General features: G+C 51.3%; 2 protein-coding genes across 2 annotated transcripts; one reads left to right on the forward strand and one right to left on the reverse strand.

Annotated features, from left to right (window-relative positions):
- Positions 1–396: 396 nt before the first annotated feature.
- Positions 397–7,580, reverse strand: afg3l2 (AFG3-like AAA ATPase 2). The gene is made up of 17 exons (XM_083907737.1): positions 7,421–7,580; positions 7,137–7,236; positions 6,817–6,888; positions 6,452–6,582; positions 6,198–6,350; positions 6,038–6,112; positions 5,832–5,953; positions 5,487–5,760; positions 5,270–5,407; positions 5,035–5,188; positions 4,827–4,934; positions 4,628–4,753; positions 3,084–3,194; positions 2,698–2,813; positions 1,999–2,199; positions 1,729–1,923; positions 397–1,433 (listed from the first exon to the last, which is right to left on the reverse strand). Exons 1-17 carry the CDS (start codon positions 7,502–7,504, stop codon positions 1,194–1,196), a joined length of 2,400 nt encoding a protein of 799 aa, XP_083763863.1. The 5' UTR covers positions 7,505–7,580; the 3' UTR covers positions 397–1,193.
- Positions 7,581–7,854: 274 nt separating this feature from the next.
- fastk (Fas-activated serine/threonine kinase) lies at positions 7,855–16,581 on the forward strand. Its single transcript, XM_083907736.1, has 11 exons — positions 7,855–7,985; positions 10,187–10,985; positions 11,316–11,646; positions 12,638–12,825; positions 12,981–13,129; positions 13,307–13,523; positions 13,597–13,756; positions 14,232–14,323; positions 14,416–15,046; positions 15,124–15,238; positions 16,285–16,581. The coding sequence occupies exons 2-11, from the start codon at positions 10,229–10,231 to the stop codon at positions 16,369–16,371; spliced, it is 2,727 nt and encodes a 908-aa protein (XP_083763862.1). The 5' UTR covers positions 7,855–7,985; positions 10,187–10,228; the 3' UTR covers positions 16,372–16,581.
- Positions 16,582–16,624: the final 43 nt, after the last annotated feature.

The following is a 16,624-nucleotide window of genomic DNA, read 5'->3' on the forward strand; positions in this document are numbered from 1 at the left end:
TTGTAACATTAGAGACATTATTTGTCTCAGTGTAAGACACGTCACACAGCAGCGCCCCCTACGTTTATTTAAATAATACTGGATCAAAACTAATATTGATCTTTATTTAAATATTTGATCTTTATTTCATATATTTAATCATTATTAAATAAACATCACAGCTGTGATTCATGACTTTGACCTGCAGAGGGCGATGTTTGACCTGTCCCTGAGTCTGACTTCTGTCTCCTTCAAGTGTCCAGTGGACGGAGACACACGGAGACACTGTTTTAGTTTGTAGCTCCGCCCACCACCACCACCAGCAGCCAATCACAGAGGACCTGGATGACCTCTGACCTCTGACCTCACGCTGTCACTGTTTGATAAATAAAGACTTTGCTGTTTTTCAGACTTTATTAAAACAAACATTTACACAGTGATGGACACAGAAGACCAGACCAGACCAGACCCTGACCCGGTCTCAGTTCTGGAACAATCGTTCAGGTCAGTTCTCCAGCTGAAGGTTCTTCTGAGAAGGTCAATGACGGACATGGAACCAGAACTACAAGTTCTACCGAGTCCCTGAGAAGGGTTCTACTCTTAGACGGGTTCTCCAGCTCGGAGCAGCATGTTCTGCAACATAGAACTCAGTCCTGTAGAACTCAGTCCTGTAGAACTCAGTCCTGTAGAACTCAGTCCTGTAGAACTCAGTCAAGCAGAACTCAGTCCTGTAGAACTCAGTCCTGCAGAACTCAGTCCCGTAGAACTCAGTCCCATAGAACTCAGTCCCGCAGAACTCAGTCCCGCAGAACTCAGTCCCGTAGAACTCAGTCCCGCAGAACTCAGTCCCGTAGAACTCAGGCCTGCAGAACTCAGTCCTGTAGAACTCAGTCCCGTAGAACTCAGGCCAGCAGAACTCAGTCCTGCAGAACTCAGTCCCGCAGAACTCAGTCCTGTAGAACTCAGTCCCGCAGAACTCAGTCCCGTAGAACTCAGGCCTGCAGAACATTCTTTGTCAGCGTGGTTTGACTTGTTGTCAGATGTTGGATGAACGAGGAACTGTGAGACAAAGCTTTGATGTTTGGTGTCAGTGAGGAGGTTCTGAGGAGGTTCTGAGGCTCAGATCCAGATCTCCCACAGTTGCGGTCACAAGTTCCTTGTGTGAAGATTTGATGCAGAACTTTTCCTCTGGAGATGCAGATGTTAAGAAGGTTCTAGAAGGGCATTCCTCCAGAGATCTGCCGAGCCACCTGTTCATCCTGGCTCTCCTCCTTGTTCTTCCTCTCCTGGTTCCAGTCCTTCAGACCTTCTGGCAGAGTGGTGTCCTCGTCCTCACCTCCGGTTCCCTCCACAAACTCTTCATAAGTCGACTTCTCAGCAAACGGACGTTTTCCCAGCAGCTCCACCATGTCGTTCTTATCCAGAACCTCCTTCTCGAGGAGCCGCAGCGCCACCTGGAGAACAAAGAACCGTGGGTCAGAGGAATCTTGCTGGATTATTTCCGTTTACTCAGAGCTGGTTCTAGATTAAAAGCAGACGTTAACTGGTTCTAAAGCTCTGTTCTAGACCTGAACAGGGTTCTAAGTACCCTGTTTGGTCCTCGTCTTGAGGAAAGCGTCTGTGGTTCTTAGTGTTTTCACATGAAGATACTTGTAGAAGATCAGATGTTCTACACAAAGACCTAACATAGTCAAATAGAAACGCTTCCCTTCTTGTCCAGCAGAGGGTGTGCAGAGAAAAGGTCGGTACCTTCTCGACTTCGTCCTTCCTGTCATTCAGCAGTTGTAGGGTTCTCTGGTACGCCTCGCCGATGAGGTTTCTGACCTCAGTGTCGATGAGACGAGCTGTAGCTTCACTGTACGGTTTCTCCAGAACCATCTCACCCTGACGGGGGAGGTCGAAGGACACCTGACCCACCTTTGGGTTCATCCCGAACTGAACGATCTGCAGCAGGAACACAGAAACCAGGTCAACAGGAACCTCCACACAGAACAAACTCTGACACCTGTGACCTCTGACCTGAGCGTAGGCACTCTGCGTGACCTTTCGGAGGTCATCCTGAGCTCCAGTGGTGATCCTTCCAAAGAAGATCTCCTCAGAGACGCGTCCTCCCAGAGTCATGCACATGCGGTCCAGCAGCTGCTCTTTGGTGTACAAGTACTGCTCTTTGGGAAGGTACTGAGCGTAACCCAGACCTTTGCCTCTGGGGATGATGGACACCTGAGCAGGTAAGATGAGAGATGAGAGGTCAGGGTCAGGGTCAGGGTCAGGGTTATGGTCAGGGGTCAGGGTCAGGGTCAGGGTCAGGGTCAGGGTCAGGTGTCAGGGTCAGGGTCAGGGTCAGGGTCAAGGTTATGGTCAGGGTCAGGGTCAGGGTCAGGGATCAGGGTCAGGGTCAGGGTCAGGGTCAGGGTCAGGGTCAGGGTTATGGTCAGGGATCAGCATCAGGGTCAGGGTTATGGTCAGGGGTCAGGGTCAGGTGTCAGGTGACAGGGTCAGGGATCAGGGTCAGGGTCAGGGTTATGGTCAGGGTCAGGGATCAGGGTCAGGGTCAGGGTTATGGTCAGGGATCAGGGTCAGGGTCAGGGGTCAGGGGTCAGGGATCAGGGATCAGGGTTAGGGTTCAACACCATGTTCACAAGACCAACACATGTCTCACATATACACAAAGAGTCCCTAAAAGTCGTGATGGGGTCAAAGTTCAGATTGTGTCCAGACCTTCAGCAGAGGGTCAGCGTGCTCCAGGAACCATCCAGCAACAGCATGACCGGCTTCATGATACGCCACAGTCTTCTTCTCCTCCGGCTGAAGGACCTGGGTCTTCTTCTCCAGACCTCAAACATCAACAGACATGAACCAATCAAAGCTCACACCAAGGTCTAATCCACATCATCACTGTCCTTACTGGGTCTGGTCTGGATTGGTTCTGGTCTAAATCTGGACTGTTGTGGTTTATCTCTAGGCTTGGCCTGGACTCTCTTTCCAGAGATTCTCTGACCTTTCTCTGATCTGGGTCTGGTCTCTATCTAACCCGATGTCTGGTTCTGGTTCTGGTTCTGGTCTCTATTTGAACTGATGTCTGGTTCTGGTCTCTGTGGACTCACCTCCGATCACTCTTTCGATGGCCTGTTCAAAGTGTTTCTGGTCGATGGCGTCTGAAAGGTGACGAGCGGCGATCAGAGCCGCCTCGTTACAGACGTTAGCGATGTCGGCTCCTGGTGGACACAAAACAGGTGAGGAACTCTGAGGAACTCTATGAGGAACTCTATGAGGAACTCTATGAGGAACTCTATGAGGAACTCTATGAGGAACTCTGAGAACTGAGACCTGAGGGGGGAACTCTGAGACCTGAGAAGGGAACCCTGAGGAACTCTGAGACCTGAGGATGGAACTCTGAGACCTGAGGAGGGAACTGTGATGCTGCGGCTATAGCGCGGATATAGCGCGTCCTCACGCGTCCGTATAATGGCCGCACTAACGATCCCTCATTAGATAAACAAGGGATTTGCATTCACAAGGTGCATGTGTTCACACCGTTAACGTTGTTGACTGTGTTAGGCGTTAGGTTTAGTTTGGGTGCGGTTAACTGATGGATGCATACATGACGTTGAAGCACACCAAACATTCTCCCACGCATTTCATTCATTCATTTTCATTTTACCCACTCGCGGCAAAACATAGTTTGGTAGTTTAGTAGTAAGATAATAATTGCAGCGGAAACCGCGGAGCCTCAACGTATTGTCCTGATTAAAGAATCATAACTGTTTAGGTGTTAAGTTAAAACTTTTTACCGTCGCTTTCACCGAGTATTTCCGTGTGCGTCTAGAAAGCGTGCTCCCGACACGGGAGGGCTATATGGACGGGCGCGTTCGCGAATGACGCACTTGCGTCAGCATTAAATCAATAAGTGTTGTTTAACCATGTACTCTGTATGTTATGATATGTGTACACGCAGTGAGGTTATATATTAGACCTAATGTGTAGTTTATAGTGATCCGGTACCATTTTAACTGAGTTAAGTGTGCATTTGTAAAATGTAATGTAAACACCCCTGGCTGTCTGAAACCTAGTGGTAGGTACCAATGAAGGGTGGGTTTCCTAAGGGGATAAATACAGCAGAGCTTCATTTGGAGGGGGCTCTCAGAGGGAATGGAAGTGATGCCAGATTCGCTAGTCCCTATATCACTAAAAAGGTATTGTGGTTATACCTTAGTAAAGCCTTGCTGCACCAAGTGCTCTATTTACCTTGACTGAATATAGTCCTAGTTTTTTGTTTATTTTATTTATTCAGTATTTCATTTCTAGAGTTTTCCTTTTTTTTTGTATTGATTTTTTTCTAAACGATGTGCGCTGGTTGATCAACATCTTGTGATAATACAAATAAAAATCATCACTGAAGACATTTCTGCCTGACCAACGTCATTTGTGCCTACCCTTAAGACCCTCGACAAACTACCTATTAACAGGAACTCTGAGACCTGAGGAGGGAACACTGAGACCTGAGACCTGAGAAGGGAACCCTGAGGAACTCTGAGACCTGAGGATGGAACCCTGAGGAACTCTGAGACCTGAGGATGGAACACTGAGGAACTCTGAGACCTGAGGAGGGAACTCTGAGACCTGAGACCTGAGGAGGACCTGTGTTTACCTGAGAACCCCGGTGTGAGAGCAGCCATCTTCCTGGCTAGAGCGTCTTTGTCCATGTTGACCTCCAGCTTCAGAGGACGCAGGTGGACTTTAAAGATGGACGCCCGTCCTTTGATGTCAGGAGGACCTGAGACACAGAGATGATGGTCACTTCCTGTCAGGTACGACCCCTGACTTTTGACCTCTGTGCGCTCTCTCACCAATGTAGATCTGCCTGTCAAAGCGCCCGGGTCTCATCAGAGCTGGGTCCAGAATGTCGGGTCTGTTGGTTCCTGCCAGAACCACCACGTTGGTCGCTGTGTTGAAGCCTGAAAGCAGAGAGGAGTGAGACCTGGTGTCAGGTGGTTGTGGAGGCGTGGCTTGGAGGCGTGGCTTGGAGGCGTGACTTGGAGGCGTGGCTCCACCTACCGTCCATCTCCACCAGCAGCTGGTTCAGCGTGTTCTCCTGCTCGCTCTGGCCTCCAAAGTTCCCTCGGCCGCGTTTCCGCCCGACGGCGTCGATCTCGTCGATGAAGAGGATGCAGGGAGCGTTCTTCCTCGCCATGACGAAAAGATCTCTCACCTGCACAGGAAGTGACGTCAGGGGTCAGCGCCGCGCAACAACCCTAACGTGGGCCAAAGGTCAAAGTTCACTCTCTCTCACCCTGGCTGGGCCGACGCCCACAAACATCTCCAGGAACTCGGAGCCGTTGACGGTGATGAACGGGACGTTGGCCTCGCCGGCCGTGGCTTTGGCCAGAAGAGTCTTTCCTGTTCCGGGAGGGCCGGTCAAGATGGCGCCCTGCGAAACAGAGGACACGCCCAGTTCACAGCCCCGCCCACAACGCCAGAGCGGCATCTGCACAGTGACCTGGCCTCACCTTGGGGATCTTGGCGCCGAGGTCCTGGTACTGTTTGGGATTCTTCAGGAAGTTGACAAACTCCATGATCTCCAGCTTGGCCTCCTCGCAGCCCGCCACGTCCTTGAACTTCACGTCGATCTCGTCTTTCAGGATCTTGGCCGTGGTCTCGCTGACGCTGAAGAGTCCGCCCATCCCCCGGCCGGGACGCCCCGCCCCCGCCGGCCCCCGGCGCAGCATGAACAGCAGGAAGCCAATGATGAGCGCTGTGGGGAGCATGCTCAGGAGGAACGTTCTGGATTAGGATGAAGATTATCAGTCTCACACACACACACACACACACACAGCGATGATGTCATCACTCACCCGTCACTCTCGGTGGAATAAACCACCGGCAGACGGTTCTCTCCCTCCACGCCGAGCTCGTACTGCGCCGTCTCCAGGTTCCTCTCAAACGTGTCCACGCTGCCGATGTTGAACCAGATGAACTGAGCGAGAGAGAGAGAGAGAGATCACATGACCACAGACGCCACGGTGACATCACAGAGGGGGAGGAGTCAGCTACAACTTACTCCGTCCACCGGCGTCTTCCCCGCAGAGAAAACCACTTTGACGTAACGCTTGTTGACGACTTCCAGTCGATCGACCTGGAGGACGGACAGAGACGTGTGCTGTGATTGGTCGGCAGTGATGATGTCACAGTGTGACATCACAGCTCAGGTGTGTCCTCACCAGTCCTTTGGACAGGTAGTTGTTGACAAAGTCTTTCCAGGTGACCTCGCGACCTCCATCCCTCAGGAACACGAAATACAGAACAGTCATCCAGAACGCAGCTCCGCCCACCAGGAACATCCGGAATTCTTTATCGTCCCAGGGAACGTCGCCCTGGAAACACAGACACAGACCTGTCACGCCCACAGACACAGCCACGCCCACATATACGCCCTCAGCCACCAGGAGAGAACAGGTAACAGACAACCACTGACCTTCTGCATGCGGCTGTACCAGTTAGACTCATCCTTACGACCCCCTCTTTTTCCTCCTGAAGCTCCTCCCCCTCCTGATGCTCCTCCCCCTGACTTTCCAGCACTTTTCTGAGCATCAGCTGCTTTACTTCCTGAAAGGACAAGATAGGTGTCAGTATAGGTCAGCAGGGGTCAGTAGAAGTCAGTAGGTGTCAGTAGGTGTCAGCAGAGGTCAGTAGAGGTCAGTAGAGGTCAGCAGAGGTCAGTAGGTGTCAGCAGAGGTCAGCAAGTGTCAGTAGAGGTAAGTAGAGTCAGTAGGTGTCAGTAGGTGTCAGCAGAGGTCAGTAGGTGTCAGCAGAGGTCAGTAGAGGTCAGTGGTTTTGTACCTTTCGTGGCAGCAGCATCAGCCTCAGAATTATTCCCAGGTTTTTCGGCATCAGGGAAATATTTTTCGAATCCTGCAAAAAAAAAAAGACGTCAGCGAGTCACGTGACATCGTCAGCGAGTCACGTGACGTCGTCAGCGAATCACGTGACGTCGTCACTAGCGTCAGCGAGTCACGTGACGTCGTCATCGAGTCACGTGACGTCGTCAGCGAGCCACGTGACGTCGTCAGCGAGTCACATGACGTCGTCACTAGCGTCAGTGAGTCACATGACGTCGTCAGCGAGTCACGTGATGTCACTAACGTACAAAGACGTCGTACCTTTCGGGGGTTTGGAGCTCAGCGTACGACTCACTCGCAGCAGGTCACTCAGGAGGCTCCTCCCACCTCCTAACTGTCCAGTCATGGTCGAGAACATCACCTGACCAACACACACGCATGGCTGACGTCAGAGAACAACACAGAGCGCAGCTGTGACGTCACAGTCCACTGCGTCAGTGACGTAGGTCACACAGGTAAATGTACCCGACACACGTGACTTTTGACCGTTGTTGTCCCAGTTAGCACAGTTAGCATGTTAGCACGTCAGAAGGTTGTCCACCTACCATTCTGGCGGAAGTGTTGAAGGACAGCAGCGGGCGGAACATGTTCCTACAGCCCGCAGACATCCGCAACAAGCGGTGAGCCATGGTGACAGTGTCCGGTAAAAGAAACCCCTCCAGCGGCCTTTAAACACAAGTGTCGCCCTGTGTTTATGTCCGCGCCGCCATCTTTACTGTCCTCCGCTTCTTCACCGAGCGTCAGAGCCCTGAAAGGCCGACGGCGCCCCCTGCCGTCCCGACGGTGTGTGAGCAACAATCCTTCAATTATCCTCCAGGAAAATTCAACGACACTTTAAATCATTTACGGACATTATTGATCCACTGACCATCGATAAACACGTTAATCACAGCTCATGGACTCTTCCTGAAACCAGTTGTTACCACCGGCAGACGCCAGGTGTCGCTGCCCCCTCTCCTGCTCCTGTTGCATGCCGGGTAGCGGAGGATGGCTGCGGGCTGTGCGGAGGAATGAAGCCGCTCAGCGCTGCCTGTGTCCCGGCTGAAGCTCGCAGTTTGCGGCCTCACGAGTTTCGTCAGAGCGAAGCTGCGGGTTTTTCAGAGCGATGAGGTAAACGACGCTAACACAGCTAACACTGCTAACACAGCTAACACGGCTAACAGTAGGGGGAAGACAGACTATAACATGCTAACAGGACTTAGCTTCACTGTTTATTGACAGTTCCGCCTCTGTTAGCTGGGATGCTAACTGAAAGCCGGACAGCATTAGCGTGTGAACTTTGCCCCCAAACCACACGGACACGTCGCCATCAGTATGACGTCACCACAGCCGTGTGTGACATGATGTCATGGTAGACGTAGATCGTGTGTGGTGATGACAGTGGTGTCAGGTCAGCTAGATGCTAATGCTAACATTTGGGCCTAGGTCAGCTGGCAGGTTGTCAGGTGAGGGTGAGGGGGCGGGGCCTGACGGCAGGAAGTGTGTTTGTGACGTCACTTCTGAGTCACAGCACTTTATTACATAATAATTTTGATGTGACTGATGTTTGTTTGTTTGACTGATGTTTGTTTGTGTGACTGATTTTTTCTTTGTTTGTGTGACTGATGTTTGTTTGTGTGACTGATGTTTGTTTGTTTGTTTGTTTGACTGACTGATGTTTGTTTGTTTGTGTGACTGATGTTTGTTTGTTTGTGTGATGATGTTTGTGTGACTGATGTTTGTTTGTGTGACTGATGTTTGTTTGTGTGACTGATGTTTGTTTGTTTGTGTGACTGATGTTTGTTTGTTTGTGTGATTGATGTTTGTTTGTGTGACTGAGTTTGTTTGTGTGACTGATGTTTGTTTGTTTGACTGATGTTTGTTTGTTTGTGTGACTGATGTTTGTTTGTTTGTGTGACTGATGTTTGTTTGTTTGTGTGATTGATGTTTGTTTGTTTGTGTGATTGATGTTTGTGTGACTGATGTTTGTTTGTGTGACTGATGTTTGTTTGTTTGACTGATGATTGTTTGTGTGACTGATGTTTGTTTGTTTGTGTGACTGATGTTTGTTTTTGTGACTAATGTTTGTTTGTTTGTGTGACTGAGGTTTGTTTGTTTGACTGATGTTTGTTTGTTTGTGCGACTGATGTTTGTTTGTGTGACTGATGTTTGTTTGTGTGACTAATGTTTGTTTGTTTGTGTGACTGAGGTTTGTTTGTTTGTTTGACTGATGTTTGTTTGTGTGACTGATGTTTGTTTGTTTGTGTGACTGATGTTTGTTTGTGTGACTAATGTTTGTTTGTTTGTTTGACTGATGTTTGTTTGTTTGACTGATGTTTGTTTGTTTGACTGATGTTTGTTTGTGTGACTGATGTTTGTTTGTTTGTGTGACTGATGTTTGTTTGTGTGACTAATGTTTGTTTGTTTGTGTGACTGAGGTTTGTTTGTTTGACTGATGTTTGTTTGTTTGTGTGACTGATGTTTGTTTGTGTGACTAATGTTTGTTTGTTTGTGTGACTGAGGTTTGTTTGTTTGTTTGACTGATGTTTGTTTGTGTGACTGATGTTTGTTTGTTTGTGTGACTGATGTTTGTTTGTGTGACTAATGTTTGTTTGTGTGACTGAGGTTTGTTTGTTTGTTTGACTGATGTTTGTTTGTGTGACTGATGTTTGTTTGTGTGACTGTTTGTTTGTTTGTGTGACTGAGGTTTGTTTGTTTGACTGATGTTTGTTTGTTTGTGCGACTAATTTTTTTTTGTGTGACTGATGTTTGTTTGTGTGACTAATGTTTGTTTGTTTGTGTGACTGATGTTTGTTTGTTTGTGTGACTGATGTTTGTTTGTTTGTGTGACTGAGGTTTGTTTGTGTGACTAATGTTTGTTTGTTTGACTGAGGTTTGTTTGTTTGACTGATGTTTGTTTGTTTGTGCGACTGATGTTTGTTTGTGTGACTGATGTTTGTTTGTGTGACTAATGTTTGTTTGTTTGTGTGACTGAGGTTTGTTTGTTTGTTTGACTGATGTTTGTTTGTGTGACTGATGTTTGTTTGTGTGACTAATGTTTGTTTGTTTGTGTGACTGAGGTTTGTTTGTGTGACTAATGTTGTTTGTGTGACTAATGTTTGTTTGTTTGTGTGACTGATGTTTGTTTGTTTGTGTGACTGATGTTTGTTTGTGTGACTGATGTTTGTTTGTGTGACTGATGTTTGTTTGTGTGTCACTGGAGTAGCTAGCTCACCCATGCTAACCCCAGTGCTAACCCCAGTGCTAACCCCAGTGCTAACCCCAGTGCTAACCCCACGTCTTGTCTTCGTGTGTTTTTGTCGTTGCTGCAGGAGCGCTACAGTGTTGCCGTCAAGCGTCGTGGCTCTTAGATTATGCTGTGTTTGTCAACTGGGTGGCGCCTCCTGAGCCGAGCTCACCGCCCCCAGCCTGCAGCTCGGTCCGTCACCATGTACGCTACCCGCCTCTACAGCACAGCTGGTGCAGCAGGAGGGGGCGGGACAGGGGGTGGAGCCAAACAGGGGAGACGGTCGGGATTGGCTGTAATGGAGGCGCCCCACCCCCCTCACGGGGCCCCCCCGGCCCCGGCCTACCATCTTTACCAGGGACGAGCCGACGTCCAGCGAGGAGCACCCTTCCACCATCACTACCACACCCACCTGCCTCTGCCCCCTCTCACCCCTCATTACCAGCACCACGCCCACTTCCACATGTATGGAGGCGGGGCTCCGGGTGCCGGGGTCGCTGCCCCTGGCAACAAGAAGAAGACGTGGAACTTCATCCACGAGAAGATGAGCTACGACACGTTCTTCACCATGAAGCGACTGATCGAGCGTTCGCGGCGGCCTGACGAGGTTCTGCGCTGGGTCACCCAGAACCCGGCCAAGATCTCCCACAACCACTACCCTGTGGCCCTGCAGAAGATCGGTCAGCTGCTGCAAGCCACGCCTTCGTCGCCCGACGGGGACGACGACCCCGAGGCGTCGGGAGGAGGCAGAGCCGAGGGCGGCGGCGACCGCCACGTCCTGGAGCATCAGGACTTTCAGACGCTCTGTGACGCCATCATCAACGACTGTGCCAAGTTTGACAACTTCAGCATCGTCAACTGTCTTTACGCTGTGGCCGCGCTCGGTGAGAGGACCTCACCTCCTTACTCTGCTCCTTCCTTTCCTCTGTGTCCTCATGTCCTCTGTGTCCTCTGTGTTCTCATGTCCTCTGCTCCTTCCTTTCCTCGCCTCCTCATGTCCTCTGTGTCCTCAGGTCTTCTGTGTCCTCTGTTTCCTCTGTGTCCTCAGGTCTTCTGTGTCCTCATGTCCTCTGTGTCCTCAGGTCTTCTGTGTCCTCAGGTCTTCTGTGTCCTCATGTCCTCTGTGTCCTCTGTGCTCATGTCCTCTGTGTCCTCAGGTCTTCTGTGTCCTCATGTCCTCTGTGCTCATGTCCTCATGTCCTCTGTGTCCTCAGGTCTTCCCAGCGACTCTCAGGTGGTCCAGGTGTTGGAGGCGGAGTCTCAGTCCAGACTGAACCACTTTAATCAGAAGGACGTGTCCATGGTGTTCAGCTCCAGCATGAAGCTCCACCCAGGAAGTCAACACCCTCTGACTGAAGCCTGCCTCGCCGGCCTGGAGAAGAACCTGGAGCGAGAGCGCCACCCGCAGACGCTCTTCCTGCTGCTCTCATATTACAGACTCAAGTGGCGTCTGCTGACGCAGCAGGAAACAGCTGCTAATGCTGCTAACGCTGCTAACGCTAATAACAGCACGACTCCAAACCCTGAACAGCTGCTAGCTAACAGGTAACAGACTTTTGATGGTGGGCGTGGCTAATGTGGCTAATGTCGTTGATGTCAGACACTGTGTCATCACTGTCTGTCTGTGTCCTCACTGTGTCCTCACTGTCTGTCTGTGTCCTCACTGTCTGTCTGTGTCCTCACCGTCTGTCTGTGTCCTCACGTCTGTCTGTGTCCTCACTGTCTGTGTCCTCACGTCTGTGTCCTCACGTCTGTGTCCTCACGTCTGTGTCCTCACGTCTGTGTCCTCACTGTGTCCTCACTGTCTGTCTGTGTCCTCACTGTCTGTCTGTGTCCTCACCGTCTGTCTGTGTCCTCACTGTCTGTCTGTGTCCTCACCATCTGTCTGTGTCCTCACCGTCTGTCTGTCCTCACCGTCTGTGTCCTCACTGTCTGTGTCCTCACGTCTGTGTCCTCACTGTCTGTCTGTGTCCTCACCGTCTGTCTGTGTCCTCACGTCTGTCTGTGTCCTCACTGTCTGTCTGTGTCCTCACTGTCTGTCTGTGTCCTCACTGTCTGTCTGTGTCCTCACTGTCTGTCTGTGTCCTCACCGTCTGTCTGTGTCCTCACGTCTGTGTCCTCACTGTCTGTGTCCTCACTGTCTGTCTGTGTCCTCACTGTCTGTGTCCTCACCGTCTGTCTGTGTCCTCACGTCTGTGTCCTCACCGTCTGTCTGTGCCCTCACGTCTGTCTGTGTCCTCACGTCTGTCTGTGTCCTCACGTCTGTCTGTGTCCTCACTGTCTGTCTGTGTCCTCACTGTCTGTGTCCTCACTGTCTGTGTCCTCACGTCTGTGTTCTCACTGTCTGTGTCCTCACGTCTGTGTCCTCACTGTCTGTCTGTGTCCTCACTGTCTGTGTCCTCACCGTCTGTCTCTGTCCTCACGTCTGTGTCCTCACTGTCTGTGTCCTCACTGTCTGTGTCCTCACCGTCTGTCTGTGTCCTCACTGTCTGTGTCCTCACCGTCTGTCTGTGTCCTCACGTCTGTGTCCTCACAGGAAGATCCTGCGTCTCGTCAAACACACCCTGGCGAGCGTCAGTGGCGTGCGTGACCAGGAGATGGCGCTGTTGGATGAGATGTTAGCAGCTTGTGTTGGTGAAGCCAGTAACAAAAGTCTGGAGTTGATCTTCAGCTCTCACCTGTTTTACCAGAACAGACAAGAGAAGTTCATCAGCAGCCTGGCAGGTTAGACTCCGCCCACTGTGACCTTGTGACCATGTGACATTGTAACATTGTGAGCATGTGACCTTGTTACCATGTGACCTTGTGACCATGTGACATTGTGACCATGTGACCATGTGACCTTGTGACCTTGTGACCTTGTGACCTTGTGTCCTCAGAGGAGCTTCAGAAGAAGGTTGACAACATCACTCCATTCACGATGGCTCTGATCGCTAAATACGTGGCTCGACATCGACTCAGAGAGACTCAGCTGCTGGACACTATAGCTGACTTCCTGGTGAAGAAGGCTGAGTATCTGGACAGTAAGGTGAGGACATGAGGATATGAGAGGACAGGTGAGGACAGAGGACATGTAAGGACATGAGGACAGGTGAGGACAGAGGACAGACTCACAGTGTCCTCATGTCCTCAGGTGAGGACATGTCTGGCAGTGTCTCATGTCCTCAGGTGAGGACAGGTCCTAACAGTGTCCTCATGTCCTCAGGTGATCCAGAAGCTGGTCTTCCCCTTCTCCAGGATGAATTACCGTCCTTCTAACGCTCTTGAGTTCTTCTCTCGTCTGGAGGACGTAGTAGAGATGAAGGTCCTCACGTCTCCTCTGGCCACAGTCAACATCCTCATGTCTCTGTTCCAGCTCGGTCACTTTCCTGGTCCGGTTCTCCACCGCGTCTTCTCCTCCACCTTCATCAGCAACGTCACCAGTCAGTACCTCAGCAGATGCTGCAGCAGCACAGCGCCACCTTCAGGCAGTAACCGGTGTCTCTGTGTCCACAGACAGTCCCTACGCTCTGATCGTCCGCAGGTATCTGTCTCTGCTGGACGCTGCTGTGGAGCTGGAGTACCACGAGTACACGGGGCCACGCCTCCAGGAAGCTCACAAGGTCCTGATGTTTGACCACGCCCTCACTGCTGACGAGGTCAACCGCAAGTACAGGTAACTGTACACACCTGCAGTACACAGCTGTAGTACACAGCTGTAGTACACGCCTGTAGTACACAGCTGTAGTACACAGCTGTAGTACACACCTGCAGTACACAGCTGTAGTACACGCCTGTAGTACACAGCTGTAGTACACAGCTGTAGTACACACCTGCAGTACCCGCCTGTAGTACACGCCTGTAGTACACACCGACACAGCTGTAGTACACACCTGTAGTACACACCTACACACCTGTAGTACACACCTGTAGTACACGCCTGTAGTACACACCTACACAGCTGTAGTACACACCTGTAGTACACACCTGTAGCACACCTGTAGTACACACCTACACACCTGTAGTACACACCTGCAGTACACAGCTGTAGTACACAGCTGTAGTACACACCTGCAGTACACAGCTGTAGTACACACCTGTAGTACACACCTGTAGTACACACAGGCTCTGATCCATTTCTCTGGGCTCAGTTACAAAGGTCTGGTCGCTGAAGCTCTGCGACAGCTGGTTGGAGAACAAAACTACAAACAAGATGAAGTACTTGCTCCAGGATACTACACAGGTACGACACAGCGAGTACTTCCTGGTACCCCAGAGTACTTCCTGGTACCCCAGAGTAGTGCAGTAGTAACAGTTTCCTGTTGTTGTGTCCAGACTTCCTGTTGTGGTTGGATGGTTCTGGTCAGGTTCTCCCCTTCAGACCTGGATCGTCTAAACCTGCCGACGATGGCGTCGCCGCGGTAACCTCAGACTTTCAGAGGTTTTCTCCGTTCACGGCCGTGGACGATGGCGGTGAGGTGATGGGCGGGGCCATGGGCGGGGTCGTGGGCGGGGCCATGGACTCCAGGTCCTTCTTGCCCCACCATGTCCGCAGCCAAGCGGGGGCCCCGGCGTCTTTGGGAACCTCCCCGTCCGGGACTAACGGCGCCCCCTTGGACTACAGTCCGTACTACATCCCTGCGACAGAGTACTACTCCAGTCTGGCAAAGGATCCGTCTCTGGAGAGCCAGGACAGTTCTACGCTCAGCAGCTCTCCCTCCGATGGGCTGGTTCCACTCGGGGCTCAGGGGCCCCTCGGCCCCCCCGCCCCGGACTCTTTGTTCCAGTTTTCCATCGGGAAGATCCTGGAGGACGAGGGGGGAGGAGCTTCAGGGGGTCAGGGGACGGACTGTGAGCTGCCAGCTTTTTACGAGGGGTCAGAGGTCGACAGAGGGACGGCGTCACCGCCACGACCCCCCGACAGGCCGGAGCCCGACAGCCCGTCTGACCAGAGACCAGTCAGGAGGTGAGTCCAGGGTCAGAGGTCAGAGGTCACCTTATTATCAGGCTACATGCAGTTCATTAACCGTCCACTGTGTGCAGGGTCATCATGTCCGTCAACGATAAGTGGCATTACTGCCACAACTCTGACGTTCTGGTCGGCTCTCGAGCCATGAGGGACCGACACCTGAGGCTGCTGGGATACGTCATCGTACAGGTGTGTCTCTGAGCTAACGCTAACATGTCATCCCAACGCTAACACGAGTAACGCATGTAATCCCAACGCTAACGCGAGTAACGCATGTAATCCCAACGCTAACGCGAGTAACGTATGTAATCCCAACGCTAACGCGAGTAACGCATGTAATCCCAACGCTAACGCGAGTAACGCATGTAATCCCAACGCTAACGCGAGTAACGCATGTAATCCCAACGCTAACGCGAGTAACGCATGTAATCCCAACGCTAACGCGAGTAACGCATGTAACCCCAACGCTAACGCGAGTAACGCATGTAACCCCAACGCTAACGCGAGTAACGCATGTAACCCCAACGCTAACACGAGTAACGCATGTAACCCCAACGCTAACACGAGTAACGCATGAAATCCCAACGCTAACACGAGTAACGCATGTAACCCCAACGCTAACACGAGTAACGCATGTAACCCCAACGCTAACACGAGTAACGCATGTAACCCCAACGCTAACACGAGTAACGCATGTAATCCCAACGCTAACACGAGTAACGCATGTAACCCCAACGCTAACACGAGTAACGCATGTAACCCCAACGCTAACACGAGTAACGCATGTAACCCCAACGCTAACACGAGTAACGCATGTAACCCCAACGCTAACACGAGTAACGCATGTAACCCCAACGCTAACACGAGTAACGCATGTAACCCCAACGCTAACACGAGTAACGCATGTCACCCCAACGCTAACACGAGTAACGCATGTCACCCCAACGCTAACACGAGTAACGCATGTAACCCCAACGCTAACACGAGTAACGCATGTAACCCCAACGCTAACACGAGTAACGCATGTAACCCCAACGCTAACACGAGTAACGCATGTAACCCCAACGCTAACACGAGTAACGCATGTAACCCCAACGCTAACACGAGTAACGCATGTAATCCCAACGCTAACACGAGTAACGCATGTAATCCCAACGCTAACACGAGTAACGCATGTAATCCCAACGCTAACACGAGTAACGCATGTAATCCCAACTGCTCTTGTTAATCTGCAGCTTCCGTATCACGAGCTGGAGAAACTGAACGGCATCGACGAGGTGAAGCAGTACCTGCACAAGAAGCTGCTGGACGCGTCGCTATGACGACCTGTGTGTGTGTGTGTGTGTGTGTGTGTGTGTGTGTGTGTGAGTGTGTGAGAAGCATCCACCAGAGGGGGCGCTCTGATGTCTGATTGTGTCACAGACTGTGAGACATTACAATGACTCAGTTAAAGGACCACGTCGCTGTTGTGATGATGTCATCGCGGCCGACTGCTCCTTTACTGTCATACGAGGGCTCTGATTGGTCGCTGTGTGGATGAACAGTTTTTCAGGGTGGGCGGGGTCAGTGTTGGGT

The sequence above is a fragment of the Microchirus variegatus genome, assembly GCF_963457635.1.
Source record: "Microchirus variegatus genome assembly, chromosome: 21".
Classification (NCBI taxonomy): domain Eukaryota; kingdom Metazoa; phylum Chordata; class Actinopteri; order Pleuronectiformes; family Soleidae; genus Microchirus; species Microchirus variegatus.